Source organism: Thalassophryne amazonica, chromosome 19 (genome assembly GCF_902500255.1).
Source record: "Thalassophryne amazonica chromosome 19, fThaAma1.1, whole genome shotgun sequence".
Classification (NCBI taxonomy): domain Eukaryota; kingdom Metazoa; phylum Chordata; class Actinopteri; order Batrachoidiformes; family Batrachoididae; genus Thalassophryne; species Thalassophryne amazonica.
In genome coordinates this window covers 21,368,546-21,384,704 of record NC_047121.1, presented here as the reverse complement: position 1 = coordinate 21,384,704, position 16,159 = coordinate 21,368,546, and the positions used below count along the sequence as shown (strand labels likewise).

The 16,159-nt window shown below is 40.9% G+C and overlaps 1 protein-coding gene across 1 annotated transcript in view; it reads left to right on the top strand.

Moving 5' to 3' along the window:
- syne2b (spectrin repeat containing, nuclear envelope 2b) overlaps window positions 1–16,159 on the top strand; it is a 498,820-nt gene that overhangs the window by 150,505 nt on the left and 332,156 nt on the right. The window contains 6 exon segments of the mRNA XM_034159894.1: window positions 9,829–9,930; window positions 11,009–11,209; window positions 12,662–12,869; window positions 14,768–14,880; window positions 15,002–15,204; window positions 15,372–15,479. Coding sequence (XP_034015785.1) covers window positions 9,829–9,930; window positions 11,009–11,209; window positions 12,662–12,869; window positions 14,768–14,880; window positions 15,002–15,204; window positions 15,372–15,479 — 935 coding nt within the window.

Genomic DNA, 16,159 nt, shown 5'->3' with positions numbered 1-16,159 from the left:
GACAAGTGTTTCATTCAAGTTTCAATAGCCGCTCAAGAGGCACAGCAATATTAATACACAAAAGATTGCAGTTCTCACCCGAACAAATTTTACCTGACCCAAATGGGTGTTATATCATTGCTGTTGGCAAGTTACTTCAAACCCCAGTCATTTTGACCTGTGTTTATGCCCCGAATTGGGACTGTCCTAGTTTTATTACTACTTTATTCTCACTAATTCCTTGTCTGAACACACATTACTTAATTTTTGGCGAGATCTCAATTTAGTAATTGACCCGGCCCTTGATAACTCTAATCAGAAAAATATGACTCCCTTGAAGATGGCAAAAACACTGATTACACTTATGAACCAAATTGGTTGTGTTGATGTGTGGTGCCATAATCACCCAACAAGAAAAGAGTTTTCATTTTATTCGCTTGTACATCAAACTCACTCTCGGATTGACTATTATTTTTTAGATAAAAAACTACTATCCACTGTGAAATCATGTGACTATTCTACAATAATCATTTCAGATCACGCCCCTCTTTTATTAGATATGCAGCTTATTCCCAAAAGTTAGAATCGTCCAACATGGTGTTTCAATACAGGATTATTATCCTCTGATACATTTTGCAACTTTATATCTGAGAAGATTTCCCTATTTATTCAAACAAATAGATCTGAATCTACCTCTCCTTCTCTTTTGTGGGAAACCCTCAAAGCAGTCATACCCGGTGAGATTATCTCCTATTGTGCTAGATTAAACAAGCAGGGAAAACAAAGACAACAAGAACTACTGGAAGCAATCAGGCTAATTGATAACCAGCATTCTCCTAATTCTTCACACCAAATAGAGAGATTAAAGCTCCAAACTGAATTTGACATCATCACCACAAATAAAGCAGAGTCACTTTTAAGACGCACAAAACTCATATTATGAACACGATGACAGGGCCAGTCGGCTGCTGGCACTGACACTGAAACGACAGGATTCATCTCATTTTATTACACAAATTTATAAAGACCCAAGTACTATAACCAAAGATCCATTAGAGATAAATAAGGCTTTCAGCCAATATTACACTAATCTTTACAAGTCTGAGGCCCCACCTAATAAAACTCAAATGAATACTTTTCTGGATAACCTAAATTTCCCAAAGATTAAAAATATAACTAAGGAAAACCTTGATTCCCCTCTTTGTCTAAATGAAGTCCAGTCTTTAATGCAAAGTGGCAAAGCACCAGGCCCAGACGGTTTTCCAGTTGATTTTCTAAAGAAATTCTCTGACCAACTTGCCCCCTTGATGTTGGACATGTTTAATGACTTACTGGAACGCGGAATACTCCCTCTAACTTTAACCCAAGCCTCAATTTTACTTATTCCAAAATGTAACAAAAATCTGGAAGGATGCAGCAATTGAAGACCCATCAGTCTTCTTAACGCTGATATTAAATTATTAGCTAAGGTTTTAGCTAACCGTCTAGACCCCTGCCTACCAAGCATAATCTCCAGTGATCAAACTGGCTTCATTGGGGGACGACATTTATTTTCAAATATTCGTCGGTTACTCAATATTATCCTTTCAAACTCTCATGAACAGGAGGCTGAAATGGTGGTGTCAATGGATGCAGAAAAGGCCTTTGACAGGGTAGAGTGGGGATATTTATTCACAGTTCTCAACAGATGTGGTTTTGGTCCGAAATTCATTTCATGGATACAACTTTTATACAATGCTCCTACTGCAAGTGTGACTACAAAGTCCATCCGGTCTGAGTATTTCCCTTTGCAACGCGGCTGCCGACAGGGCTGCCCACTGTCACCGCTATTATTTGCCATTGCTATTGAACCTTTGTCCATTGCCATCAAAAGCTCTTCACTAATCACTGGCATTTATCGAAATGGAATTGAGCACAGGGTCTCACTCTATGCTGACGACCTTCTGCTCTACATTTCAAACCCTACTGTTAGTATTGATCATATCCTTACAATTCTGCGAACATTTGGCTCATTTTCGGGATATAAGTTGAACTTCATAAAGAGTGAATGTTTTCCTGTAAATGTTGCGGCAAAACAGATCCCAAGCCAAACATTGCCCTTTCGATTAGCCCCTTTTAGTTTCCGCTACTTAGGCATTAATATTTCACATGATCTTTCCTCACTTAAAAAAAATAACATTACAAGCATAGTCAAAGAAGTGAAAACAGATCTCCAACTTTGGAATGCTCTTCCCTTATCCCTACTAGGCAGAATCAACACAATAAAAATTAATGCGGTTCCAAGAATGTTATTCCTTTTCCAGTGTTTGCCAATATTGCTCCCCAAAACATTTTTTTAAAAATTAGATAGGATCTTCTCGACTTTTATTTGGGCGGGTAAGACACCAAGAGCAAAATTTTCAATTCTACAAAGAGCTAAATGTGATGGAGGCCTCGCACTACCAAATTTCATGACGTACTATTGGGCAGCCAATATTAAAAAAATTAGCATGTGGTACAGCTCCCCTAAAACAGACTGGTGCCAAATGGAGGCGCACTCATGCAGCCCGGTCTCTTTAACAACTTTGGTCTGTGCCCCTCTAAACTCATATCCTAGTAATTATACCTCAAATACAGTAGTTTTTTTCTACAGTAAAGATTTGGAGACAGTTTCGACGCCAATTTAAAATTACTTCTGCTTCCACACTAATGCCCATCTGTGATAACCCTTTATTTACGCCCTCAACTCTTGACCCAGTTTTTTCTTTGTGGAAGGAAAAGGGCTTAGTTTTCTTTAAACAACTCTTTGAGGATAAAGTCTTCATGTCCTTTGATACTCTTAAAACTAAATTCAGTCTCCCACAGTCTCACTTATTTAGATATTTCCAGGTCCGCAATTTTGCTCAACATAATTTTCCCCATTTTCCCCATGAACCGCCAGACTCACTTATAGATTCGATTTTATCTCATCGCGCAGCCCATGGAATCATCTCAACTGTGGTCAAGATGATTGCATCTCCATCTCTTTTAACAGTTAGATATGCTTGGGAATCAGAACTTAACGTCACTTTCTCAGATGACTGGTGGCAGATGGCCTTGGAAAGAGTCAACACAACCTCTCCTTGTGCTAGCCTGACATTGATACAATTTCAAATTTTGCACAGAACGCATTTATCAAAAGTTAGACTCAACAAACTATTTAACACTGGTGACGTATGTGACAGATGTTCCCTCTCACCTGCTAACCACACGCACGTTTTTCTCCTGTATAAAATTGGGGCAATTCTGGACCTTTTTTATGATACGTTGTCTAGAGCTCTTAATAGACCCCTGGTTCCCAGCCCCTTAATTTCTATTTTTGGATAACTTTGCCTGTTTCTCTACCAGGGAGAAGAATGTTATTGCTTTTTCTTCCCTTGTTGCTCGCAAACGAATCCTTCTCCACTGGAAGGATCATAAACCTCCACCTTCTAAATCGTGGTTGAAGGACTTAATGTCCTTTATCCACTTAGAGAAAATGAAGTTTAGTATTAGAGGCTGTACAGACAATTTCAATAAGACTTGGGGCACTTTTCTTACTTTGGTAAATGCCATGTCATCGTTGGAAGACTAATATACTTTTGACAGTTCATAGAGCAGGATGGTAAGAAGTTATAAAGATTAAATTGGAATACACTGTAACCCTTTATAACATTATGCATATATGTATGTATGTACGGATGTAGGTGTGTGTGTGTGTGTGTGTGTGTGTGTGTGTGTGTGTGTGTGTGTGTGTGTAGTTTTGTCTAATGTTCTGTTTTTATGGTACGTATATCATTTATAACTGTTTTATATACGCCATATATATGTGGGGGTTCAATGTTCTTGATGTTTCTGTTCTAAAAAAAAAATAATAATAATAATAACTTTGAATTGTACCTGAAGAATGTATAAATTGTTGAAGTTACAAAAAAAAAAGAAAAAAAAAAAGAAAAAAAAAAGCAGGGCAGAAGACACCAGGTGGCAGGCACCACAGCCTGCCCTGCAAACCCACCACTGTCTAGTGTATAGAAAGAAAGTGTGTGCATTAAAATTGCAGGGCAGGAGTGGTGGATGGAAATCACAGTGGTGGTGGTGCTGATTTTATTCTATAATAGAGTGTATTTTACTTTAGACTTTAGACTGGGACCAAATATTATCCCAGCAGAGTATATTTTACTCTGCAAAATTTACTGTGTAGTCAAAAAACAGCCACTTATGCCCTGGACTCCAGAGGGATAAACATTCAGTTCAGTTTCTCTGATCATTGGAAATAATATAGGTTCAATAGAACATCACCCATCATTCAAATACCTCATCTTGCTTTGTAGAAACCCTCATTCTCTCCCGACTGACTGCAATTACCAATTTAACTGTCCACTCTAGTGATCAGTAGTCACCAGACACTGGCTTATTGTGTTGGTAGTCATCCATAGTCTAACCGTAGAGCGAACTTGGAGCATGTGTTAGTTGTCATCATGTACCTAACACAATGCTTGTGGCACAATCCTTCTAACATATCCCTTCATGTACTTGCTGTAGCTTTGGTTCTGTATGTACTCTCCCAGATACCTTTTGAACTTTTGGATTAAGACTGATGAGGGTGAGTTGATATCTAGGCTTCTGAGGACAATCCTGGAGTACTCCCTATAGTAAGACATCTCACTCATGACAATAGGTGTTATGGAAATAGTAACCCCACATTTTTTCTTGTAGAGTCATAGCTGATACCTAAAATACATCTGGGTGGGTTTGAGTGTATATTTCAAGAACACTATCAACAATTTTGACACTTCATATTTAATTATAAAATTCCTAATTTGATATTGCTACACATTCCTGCACCATTCAGCAGGTGCTAGTGTTCAGCAGGTGGTAGCACAGCAAGTGATGTCTTCATTTTCATGTGGACTCTGGAGCAATCGTCACAACTTGTGCGTTACAAAGGTTTCAAAAGATTTCAAAACAGTTTTTAAAGTTGTTCATAAGTAATTTGGAGCACAGATGTAAAGTTTTGTAAAAGTCCCCATTCACATGTTCTACCCTTAGTTTAATTACGGTTGTAATTTCTTGTTCATTGTAGTTTTGTGTATTTCGTCTTGTAGTTGGTGATGTAGCGGCCATCGCTTATCTCCCTACTTTTGGTAATTGTTGTTCAGTATTTCAAAGACAGTGTTCCAACAGGCACTAGACTTGTCTATGGGATATTACATAGGCAAAACTTCATGGGCCAAATTTACTAAGATGCTTTCTAAATGTTATTGAGGTGGAAAATGCTTTGTGGGTGATTACAAAGAATAATTAAGCAATTGACAGCAGATGGTAATATGACGTAGACCAGTGATTCTCAACCGGGGTGCCGCGGCACCCTAGGGTGCCGTGATCGATCGTCAGGGGTGCCGTGGGCAATTATCAAATATCACCATTATCGGGTGTATGTGCTGTAATTATGTGGCAAATGGTGTAATGCTCTTTTATTCCAGCAGATGGCAGCAAAGCGCGCAGTAGCGCTGAGCCATGTGCCGACAAGGAGGCGTGATCGCCATTTTAATTCCGGGCAAGTTAGTGATTTGTGTGCATAGAAGTTCACTTAGTTTTGTCAAGAAACAGGTGGAATATGCCGGAAAGCTGCGCATGTTGGCAAACTCACAAACGGAGGAACAAGGGAGACAATATTTCCTTCCATAAGTACGTGGTTTTGGTTATTGTTGTCACGTTGTCCGTGATATTTGGATGATAAACAGCTGTATGTCTCCTGCCGTACCTGTGTCGCCCAATGACACGGATCATTATTTTCACTTATGTCTAGTTGATATTTTCCACTGCTAGACCAATGTCTAGTTAAAATTCTTGTCGTTAGTGACTAAAAATTGTTGGACAAGACTGGGGAGTTTTTTTTTTTTTTTCACCTTAAAATAATGAGATTAATGACCCGCGCTGTGCTGCCACACACACAGAGATGTGCACACACACACTGCTGACTTCATGAATGAAACTCGGTCAATAAAGGATAATTGTGTAAAAATATAATGTATATAAATGTATTGTAATGGTTTTAGGAGCTGCGCTGCGTTGAACACAGCAGCAGCTCAGCCGAGCAGCGTAGCTTATCAGCACAGATCGTGTAACTTTCAACACTAATATTTGAGAATGTGTGTGTGTGTCAGAGTAAGTTTAATACTTTCCTGACATAATTTAATGTAATTTAATTTTACTGGCTCGATATCCAGGACAAAATGGCATTTTAACACGTATTTTGCGAGCATTTTTCTGAGTGTGTTCAGTCGCGAATCTCCATTGAAAATACATTAACATCCGGGGACTTCGTCAATATTTTGCCCGGTTAGGAGGCGTCATGTCTCTCTCTGTCCATGAAGGGATGTTTTCGTTTAGTGTGCAGCATTGGGACTGCGCTCTCTAGTTCTTATATACAGCTCCATGACTATAGTACACTATGTTACGTCATATCTGTACCGCACGTCTTGCTGACGTGCTAACGCACCGTGTAGAGACAGTCGAGTTAGTGGTGCATGACACGTGACACATGACAGTGGTGTGCCGCAGGATTTTGTAAATATAAAAAGGGTGCCGCAGCTCAAAAAAGGTTGAAAATCACTGACGTAGACAGCAGTATGTAAATGAGGATGTTCTGTGTTAGGGCCCTTTCACACATAGCAGGAAAGATGTAGAAACTGGAAGAAAATCCACAAACCAAAAATGAAATGGGTAACCACGAAACATTCCACCCGCTGTTGGTAGGGGCGCGGTCGGACAGGCATGCATGATACTGCGGCGACAGCTTTGTGCACGCTCATGTTCACGCATATGAACACAGTGCGAGCACATGGAAAGCCAAGCACACAGCAGCAGAGGAAAAAAATTGGATTTAGCCTCCGCCTAGACGTACAACAGGAAGTAATGAAATGACGTAGATTACTGTCCTCCCTTTTATGTTTTATGTGAATTACCTGATGCGCTCGTCTCATGAAGACATCAGCCGGGCTCTCATATCATGAGGAGTCAGCTCCCATGTCATGAAGAGCCGGCCTCTCGCATCATGAACACATCAGCAAATGTGATATGTGTTGTAATTATTACAATGTGGGGAAATTCCGCAGTGACGCGTGCCTCGCGGGGGCGTCCCGTGAGGTGATTTCCTGCATGCCATGATATTCAGCAGCATTGCGGTGTGCTGACACGACGGTCAGCTGAAGCAATATTTTTTTAATTTATTCCCACATCAGGACAGCATGCAGAAAAAAAAGAAAGTTGCGTTGAGTATGACAACTCTTGTTCATGCATACTTAGTAGTTCATAGTTTCCTACTACATTGAATGTCAGTTCTGAGGCTGTTCTGTTATTCTTTCATACGCTTAAGAATATTCATGTTCTGAGATTATAAAAAACTTGTTCTGTAAAATAGTTCCTTTACTATTGTGATCAAAAACATTGGATGTCAATTCTGAGGCTGTTCTGTAATTATTCATTCATACGAGGTCTGTCAATAAAGTAACGGTCCTTTTTATTTTTTTCAAAAACCATATGGATTTCATTCATATGTTTTTATGTCAGACATGCTTGAACCCTCGTGCGCATGCGTGGGTTTTTCCACGCCTGTCGGTGACGTCATTCGCCTGTGAGCACATCTTGGGAAGGAGTGGTCCCGCCCCCTCGTCGGATTTTCATTGTCTGGAAATGGCGGAATGAAAAGGACTTTTTTCCCATCAGAATTTTTTCGGAAGCTGTTAGAGACAGGCACCTGGAAACCATTCGAAAAATTTATGTGGCTTTCGGTGAAAATTTTACGGGCTTCACAGAGAATAAGGTCTGTTACTACAGCTTTAAGGACCCCTTTAAGGACGCTCGGCGCGCCGCGCTCCGAGCTGCGACGATGCGGCACAACCCACCGGACCATTTCTAAACGGATGGCTCTGTGGATACGAGACCGTCATGTGCACTTTCTCTGGTTATCACAAGTGCTGGACATCAGCCATTTTCTGGCAGATTTCACTTTTAACAAGAGATTTTGTCATGGAAAGCCGCGCGGAGGCTTCGCGCATCACGACCACTTCGCTTTGGAAGCGAGACAAAGGAACACCTCCGTTTCGGAGTGTTAGAGGACAAGTTGGGACATGCCCAGCTCTCCACAATTTCACTGATACTTACTGGACTGGTAAGCATTGAAAGCCGAGATAGACATGTCCAAACTTGTCCTCTGACACGCCGAAACGGAGGTGTTCCGTTGTCTCGCTTCCAAAGCGAATCGGTCTTCAATCAATCAATCAATCAATTTTTTTTATATAGCGCCAAATCACAACAAACAGTTGCCCCAAGGCGCTTTATATTATAAGGCAAGGCCATACAATAATTATGTAAAACCCCAACGGTCAAAACGACCCCCTGTGAGCAAGCACTTGGCTACAGTGGGAAGGAAAAACTCCCTTTTAACAGGAAGAAACCTCCAGCAGAACCAGGCTCAGGGAGGGGCAGTCTTCTGCTGGGACTGGTTGGGGCTGAGGGAGAGAACCAGGAAAAAGACATGCTGTGGAGGGGAGCAGAGATCGATCACTAATGATTAAATGCAGAGTGGTGCATACAGAGCAAAAAGAGAAAAAAACAGTGCATCATGGGAACCCCCCAGCAGTCTACGTCTATAGCAGCATAACTAAGGGATGGTACAGGGTCACCTGATCCAGCCCTAACTATAAGCTTTAGCAAAAAGGAAAGTTTTAAGCCTAATCTTAAAAGTAGAGAAGCCTCCGCGCGGCTTTCCATGACAAAATCTCTTGTTAAAAGTGACATCTGCCGGAAAATGGCTGATGTCCAGCTCTTGTGATAACCAGAGAAAGGGCACACGACGGTCTCGTATCCACAGAGCCATCCGTTTAGAAATGGTCCAGTGGCTTGTGCCGCGTCGTCACAGCTCGGAGCGCAGCGTGCCGAGCGTCCTTAAAGGGGTCCTTAAAGCTGTACTAACAGACCTTGTTCTCTGTGAAGCCCGTAAAATTTTCACCGAAAGCCAGATAAATTTTTCGAATGGTTTCCAGGTGCCAGTCTCTAACAGCTTCTGAAAAAATTCTGATGGAAAAAAAGTCCTTTTCATTCTGCCATTTCCAGACAATGAAAATCCGACGAGGGGGCGGGACCAATCCTTCCCAAGGCGTGCTCACAGGCGAATGACGTCACCGACAGGCGTGGAAAAACTCACGCATGCGCACGAGGGTTCAAGCATGTCTGACGTAAAAACATATGAATGAAATCCATATAGTTTTTGAAAAAAATAAAAAGGACCGTTACTTTATTGACAGACCTCATATACTTAAGAATATTCATGTTGAGTTTAGAACAAAAACTTGTTCTGTAAAACAGTTCCTTTACTATTGTGATCAAAAACATTGAATGTCAGTTCTGAGGCTGTTCTGTTATTCATTCATACACTTATGAATATTCATGTTCTGAGTTTATAAAAAACTTGTTCTGTAAAATAGTTCCTTTACTATTGTGATCAAAAACATTGAATGCCAGTTCTGAGGCTGTTCTGTAAATATTCATTCATATACTTAAGAATATTCATGTTTTGAGTTCATAAAAAAACTTGTTCTGTAAATAGTTCTCTTACTTTTGTGATCAAAAACATTGATTTGAATCTCAATTTTGAGGCTGTTCTGTAAATAGTTTTCAAATAAACAATAAATATTGCAACTTCTGGTCAATCCATGTCAATTTCAGACTTAAAATAATGTACTGATTTAAGCCCTAGTTATATAAGAGCGAATGTGTTTCATTTGTGCTTCATTTCATTTTGTGCAATATGCAGAATATATGAATGTGCTTAAACTAAATGTCCTGCAGGATGAGATATGTGCTCAAGAGGAGAATATTGAACGTTTCCACAAGACGTCTGCGGAAATCCAGGAGATACTGCAAAGTCAGGAAGCCCCTCTGGAACTCCAGGTGAGTTAAAACATGGATTGATTTTTTTTTTTCCAACGCTCTTACTTTTATTCATGTTGAGTGATTGGGAATAATACTTATAATTTATTCCACCCTCTGGCTCCTGGTTTAATTTTGTGTAAAGATTTACATTATCTTAATGTCTATGGTTATTGTTGATTTAAGCATAAAATTGATGGCAAACTTTATTTGATTGGGTGATTTTGATTTCTGCAGTCATCAAAGAATGAGCTGGTTATGGAAGTGCAAGGTGAAAATCAAAATCCTGTTGAAATGTTGCCCAAAATGCAACTTCAGAAGTATATAAGCAGTACAGTATTATGAATTATTTCTAACTTGTAATGGCTAGCAGACAATAAACTGAGATGACCAATCACACGGCAGATGTCATCCAGTACTGTACTGTGAACATTTTATTTTTGTTGTGAGAAAAGATTGTTAAAATAGACATGGTTTGTCTCTCTGTGACAATGTCTTAAAAATGCAAAGAGCAGTTTCAATAAAGGTTGGTTGATAAATTTATTGGACCATCCTCTCACAAGCCAGGTCCTGTCAGGGCCATAGATCAGAGGTTAAGGTCAAATCTGAGGTCATGTTCTACAGTCCAAGATGATATCTTAAAACTGCAATGAGCATTTTCAATCAAGCTTGGTGGATAAACTCAGTGGACCATCCTCTTTTATCAGACAGTTGATGTCTGTCATGTCACACGATGGTGATAAGCAAAGTCCCTGCAATCATCATCATCTTTTTTTCTTAAATTTATTATCACACTGACTGCTGCATTGTGGCTGAGTCTCAGGGGGAAAAAATTAGCATTTGGTTCTGAATTTCTGAGTTAACTTTGAGAGTTAAAATTGTACAATCCAAACATCAAAACTATGGCACCACCAAGTGGTTGGGAAATGACAGTACAACTTGGCCCTCTCTTAGGGAAATCTGTTTGCTTTGATTTTGAATGTGGTGATGTCATGCACTCTGCTGTTGTTGACTATACTCACCTGCTTGATGCAACTTAACCTATCTCTGTTCATTCAGTTTTTTTTTTTACTTCTCATTCCTTCTTCTTCACCCTCAGGTGTTGGAAACCCATCTGAAGAAGAGGATAGATCAGGTGAAGGAGCTGTTTACCGACTGTACTGATGTCTTTGAGGAGCTGACAGCTGTGAAGAAACACCTGTCTGAGAAGACAGAGGACTGTCAACGGGCCATAGGGGACATCCAGTCTTCTATCAGCAAGCTTGATGCTTCAGAACCAGATGCCACTGACAGGATGCAGGTATACCACAGTTTAAAATGGTTATATGACTGCATTTCTGCACATTTTAGCCAGAAAGCAAGTTTGGAAGAAATCTTACTCGACCCTACATGGCAAAATTGCCAGCACAATTGTTACACTAAAGTCACTTGCGGCCTTTTCTGACATGTCCTCTTGAAGTCACATTGGGCCAATCTGATAGCATAAAGCACATATGAGTGTCTGAGATGTGTTTTTCCAGAAACATCACTGGTTTCCTCCATTGCAGACTTCCTGAATTCACTACAAACCAAAAAAAAAGTTTTTTTTTTTTTTTTCACAATTTGTTTTGGCATGGGACAACATGGTGGATTAGTGGTTTGCACTGTTGCCTCACAGTGAAGAGGACATGGGATCAATTCACACCTGTGGCCTTTCTGTGTGGAGTTTGCATGTTCTCCCCATTTTTGCGTGGGTTCCCTCCGGGTGCTCTGGCTTCCTCCCAGATCCAAAGACATGCAGTTTCGCTGGATTGGGAACTTTAAGTTGTCTGTAGGTGTGTGTGCAGGTGTGAATGTGTTTGTTTGTCTGTATGTAGCCCTGCGACAGACCAGTGTCATGTCCAGGGTGTACCCCACCTCACGCCCTATGACTGCTGGGATAGGCTGCAGCCCCCCATGACCCTTAATTGGAGTAAACAGTTAAAGGTGAGTGAATTACCAAATGTAAGGTCAAGATGAGGTTTAATTAAAAAAGTAGAATAAAATCTTTCCAACAGTGACAATTTTTAGTACAACCCTGAAACATTTGTTTCTGTGTAGGCTCTCAGTTGTCCAGGTGGTTTCCATAGTAGAGAAGCTTGAATCTTCGACTGGACTGGGTTGCTTGACGACACGCTTTGTCCCCTGTTTACAATGGGGTACTCAGATCAAAGCAGTTTCAGTCTTTTGTTCATGGTAATGAGTCATTCACGTCATCAGGAGAGGCGTCAAGGGAGCCATCAGGAGAGGGACAGCTGCCCTGTCATTAGGAGGGTGCTAACTAGAGCACAATAGATGCTAATTAAAGCAATTATTTAATCACTAGCCAACAGCAGTCTGCCTCTCAGTAGGAAGCGTCTGGTTAGGTTTAAAACTCCAGCTTTTGTGGCTTCTGTTTGTTCTTCTCGACAAGGGTCAGACAGAAGTCAGACAACCAGAGCAAGAATTTTAGCTGAGGAAGCTTCTGCAATTTGAAGTGAAACGTCCTCGCGTCAAGCAACCCAGTCCAGTGGAAGATTCAAGCTTCTCTACCTGAAACATTTGATATTTTTTAAAAAGTGCATAATTGAAGATGGAAGAGGTTGTTTTCTCAGTTTATTTAATCTTTCAGTTTGTCATGAACAGTCCCACCTCAGTACATTTGACACCAGAGTACTTTTTTCTGTCAGCTTTCCTTTGAATTTATGACTAGAACAACCCCAGACTTCTTTATTTCTGCTCTCATCCCCTCCAGAATCTGTGTGATCAGCTAGAGACTCAGAAGGAGGTAGCTCAGGCTGTGTTCAAGGAGGTGTCCTTGGTTTCCAAAGTGTCAAGTCCTCAGATGCTGGAGACTCTGTCTACAGATTGCAGTAAGCTGAAGGATGCCATCTCCCACACCAAGGACATGATACACCTCAAGAGAGAGGAGAAGGACAAAGGTCTGTTGAGGGTCATTAGAGGTGAGTTCACCATGTGTTTCACTCAATGGTTTACAACTACATTAGTCTTGCATTCATTATTACACACACACACACACACACACACACACACACACACACACACACACACACACACACATATATATATATATATATATAATTTTATTTTTCACAAGGAAAAATAAAATTAAATAAGGCTCAGGAGTTGACTATTTCAGAGCAGCAATTCACAAATGCAATGTGTGGCTCAAAGAAAGTCAGCAACGGTCTACAGATTTTCGAGCAATGAGCACCAAAACAAGTCAATCCGCAGGAATGCGGAAAATGGGACACCTTAGATTTCCAAGGACACTCAAGGCTCTGCAGTGAACACTTTCACGCAGTGAATACTTTCATGGTTGGTTGCACACTTAATCGCTTTGCCACCAACTCTGCCCCATCTGTTTTGTTGTGTTTTTATTATTATTATTATTATTATTATTTTCCAGGACCCAAGTCCAATTTCTTAGTAAACAAATAATGAACATTCATGAGTGCAATGGTAGGGGCCCCTTCACACATGGTGCACACGAAGTGCGCACTTAGTGCGCATGACGCAGGAATCGTTTGCAAACTGTGTGAAATCGTCTCTGCCTCTAACGCCTCATACACCCGTTGCTACAACTTTTTGCACACACCAGCAGCTGAATGACAGAGTGCGCTGTAGGAACCCATCGAACCCCTTCGCTGCAGATGTCGGCCGAATTCCAGGCAAGACGCACAAACATCTAACACTGCTCGCATGGCACTTAGAAAATGTGTGGCCAGTCGCACTCTTGGCATGATAACAGACTGCAGACAGACAATCATTGTCGTAGTCGCAGAGAAATTTGTCTAAGTTCCCCATGAGTGTGGCTTTGGCGTGTGCGCTGAGAACTGACAGGAGGTGTGGCTATGACAGAAGCGGCTATGGTGATCTGTCATTCTGGACATTCCAGTTGGACAACACCTACTGTATTTGGACAGACATGGACTAACAACTGTCCACTGTGAGGCGGGTGTGTCTGATTGCTGTACTTATGTGGACATAAATGAAAACATATATCGCCATGATGACAAGCTGCAGCGAGCAAGCATGCGCACGGAGAGGATACAGCCTGCCAGGTTGAAACAGACTGTCACATCAGAACACACAGCAGGCAATCTGACCGTCACGTCACCTATGTGAGCTGTGTTCCATTTGATGCAGTGTCTGTGCTGTGGCGTGCCGTCCACAAGACACGCGCCTCAGGTAGAACACGTGTGCGGCTGACTGGACGCACCGGACCAGTAGATGTGGACATCAGAGCACACTGCTTCTCATTCATGTAATTTCATGACTGTATGTCTGTGACCATGGGTCATTTACAGACGAACAGATGGATCATATTTGTATTGCTCGCTTGATAAATGCTGTGTTTTTATATGGTGTGTATTTTTTTTGTAATACTTCTATGTCCTTCCTGATATGAGGCAGATTCCTGCAGCTTTCAAAGAACAGCTCCATAGCTCAGTAGTAAAGTTGCTGACTGGTAATTGGAGCTTTTGGAAGGTGCGGGTTCATGTCCAGTGGTGGTATGTGTTTTTCTTTTTTTTCTTTTTTCTTTATTCCACATAAGTGGCACGATGTGGTGCACCTCACACTATTCCTGCTCGAAAGACCGCCGCATGCACGAGGTCTCGCACCAGGATCGTGCATGGCTGCCCATTGGCAAGATGTTTCATGGTGCACAAATTCAAACTGTTTTGCGCTGTTTGCCATATTTGTTCAAACATTGTCCAAACTTCGCACTATGTGTGAAGGGGCCTTAAGAATAGTTGTATGAGTTGAACGGTGAAACATACTTTTTAGACGTATTATTCAGCTTGTAATCTTATAACATTTTTCATTTTTTTCTCAGATGAAAGTCAGTCATTTGAACAATGGTTCCAGGACCTGCAGCTCTCTGTCAATGACTGCTTTGAAAATCCTGAGAGCAGAACTGATGTGGAAACATCTCTGCAAAAGCTGACTGTAAGTATTCTGACAGATTCATAGACTGGATGGATGGACTAGGATGACGGGTTCTGCACATCCCGTCTTTCATCTATAAATCATCATGATGAATGGGTCATCATGGGTTCCCGTTCATTAGGAGTTCTTGGCATCTGTGGATGCAGAGAGACGCCTAGCATTCCTGCAAGATCAACTTGAGAGAGGCAAGAAGAAAATTCCTCCCCAAGAGCTATCTGAGCTGACTGACTGGCTGACGGAGCAACAGGTGGAGGTGGACACTTTCAGAAGCCACTGCATCAACAGGCAGAAACAAATAGAGATATTACAGAGTGACTTACACAGGTAAAGGCTTCACGTAATGGTGCTACTGCATTGACAGGTGATTACTGCTCAGGTTTACTGAATATATACGCTGTTGTTAAAACATGTGGACCTGTGTGATCGACATTCCAAAAAGCATTTAAATGACAAATATTGATATAACTTGTGTCTGTTGTGTTGTTCTTTAGTCTACAGGAACAGCAAAATAGCTTCAGAGAGTGGTTACAGTTGAAAGAGCAGCAGTCTGTGACATCTGACAGAGTGAAACCTCTGCTCAAAGAGCTTCAGGATGAAAGGTGAACTTCAAAATTCAAAGAAACTATGAAATATTTGAAACAATGTAACAATTATTATATAACAGCTGAGTGGATCCTTGTCATTTCATTGGTGCTTTGTCTGTCACGTGACATGGATTATTTGTTCCATTTGTGTTGCGTTGCATTTAGAGTGCAAATATGGTTCCATTTACCGTACAAATTTGGTTCCATACATTTTGTACCATTGCACTCGCGAAACATACTTTTCTGACGGATGACGATTTGAACGAGCTACTTGACAGTGCTAATTCTTGTAACACACACACACACACACACACAAAAAAAACAAAAAACAAATCCACTACGCCATAAGCTGTCTGGAGGCACGAAGAGCTGTTTGGATGAAGTGGATGAAGTTAGGATGAAAACCTGAACAAATTCAAACTATTTTTTTTGTTGGAAGTACACAAAGTCAGTGCACAAATACATCGTCAGAATGATTTTGAACTATCTACAGTGGTCCCTCGTTTATCATGGATGTTACGTTCTAAAAATAACCTGCAATAGGCGAAATCCGTGAAGTAGTCAGCGTAACTTTTTTACAATTATTATAGATGTTGTAAGGCTGTAAAACCCCTCACTACACACTTTATACACTTTTCTCAAGCAGGCATTAACATTTTCTCACTTTTCTCTCCTGTGTAAACACTCTTATTTCT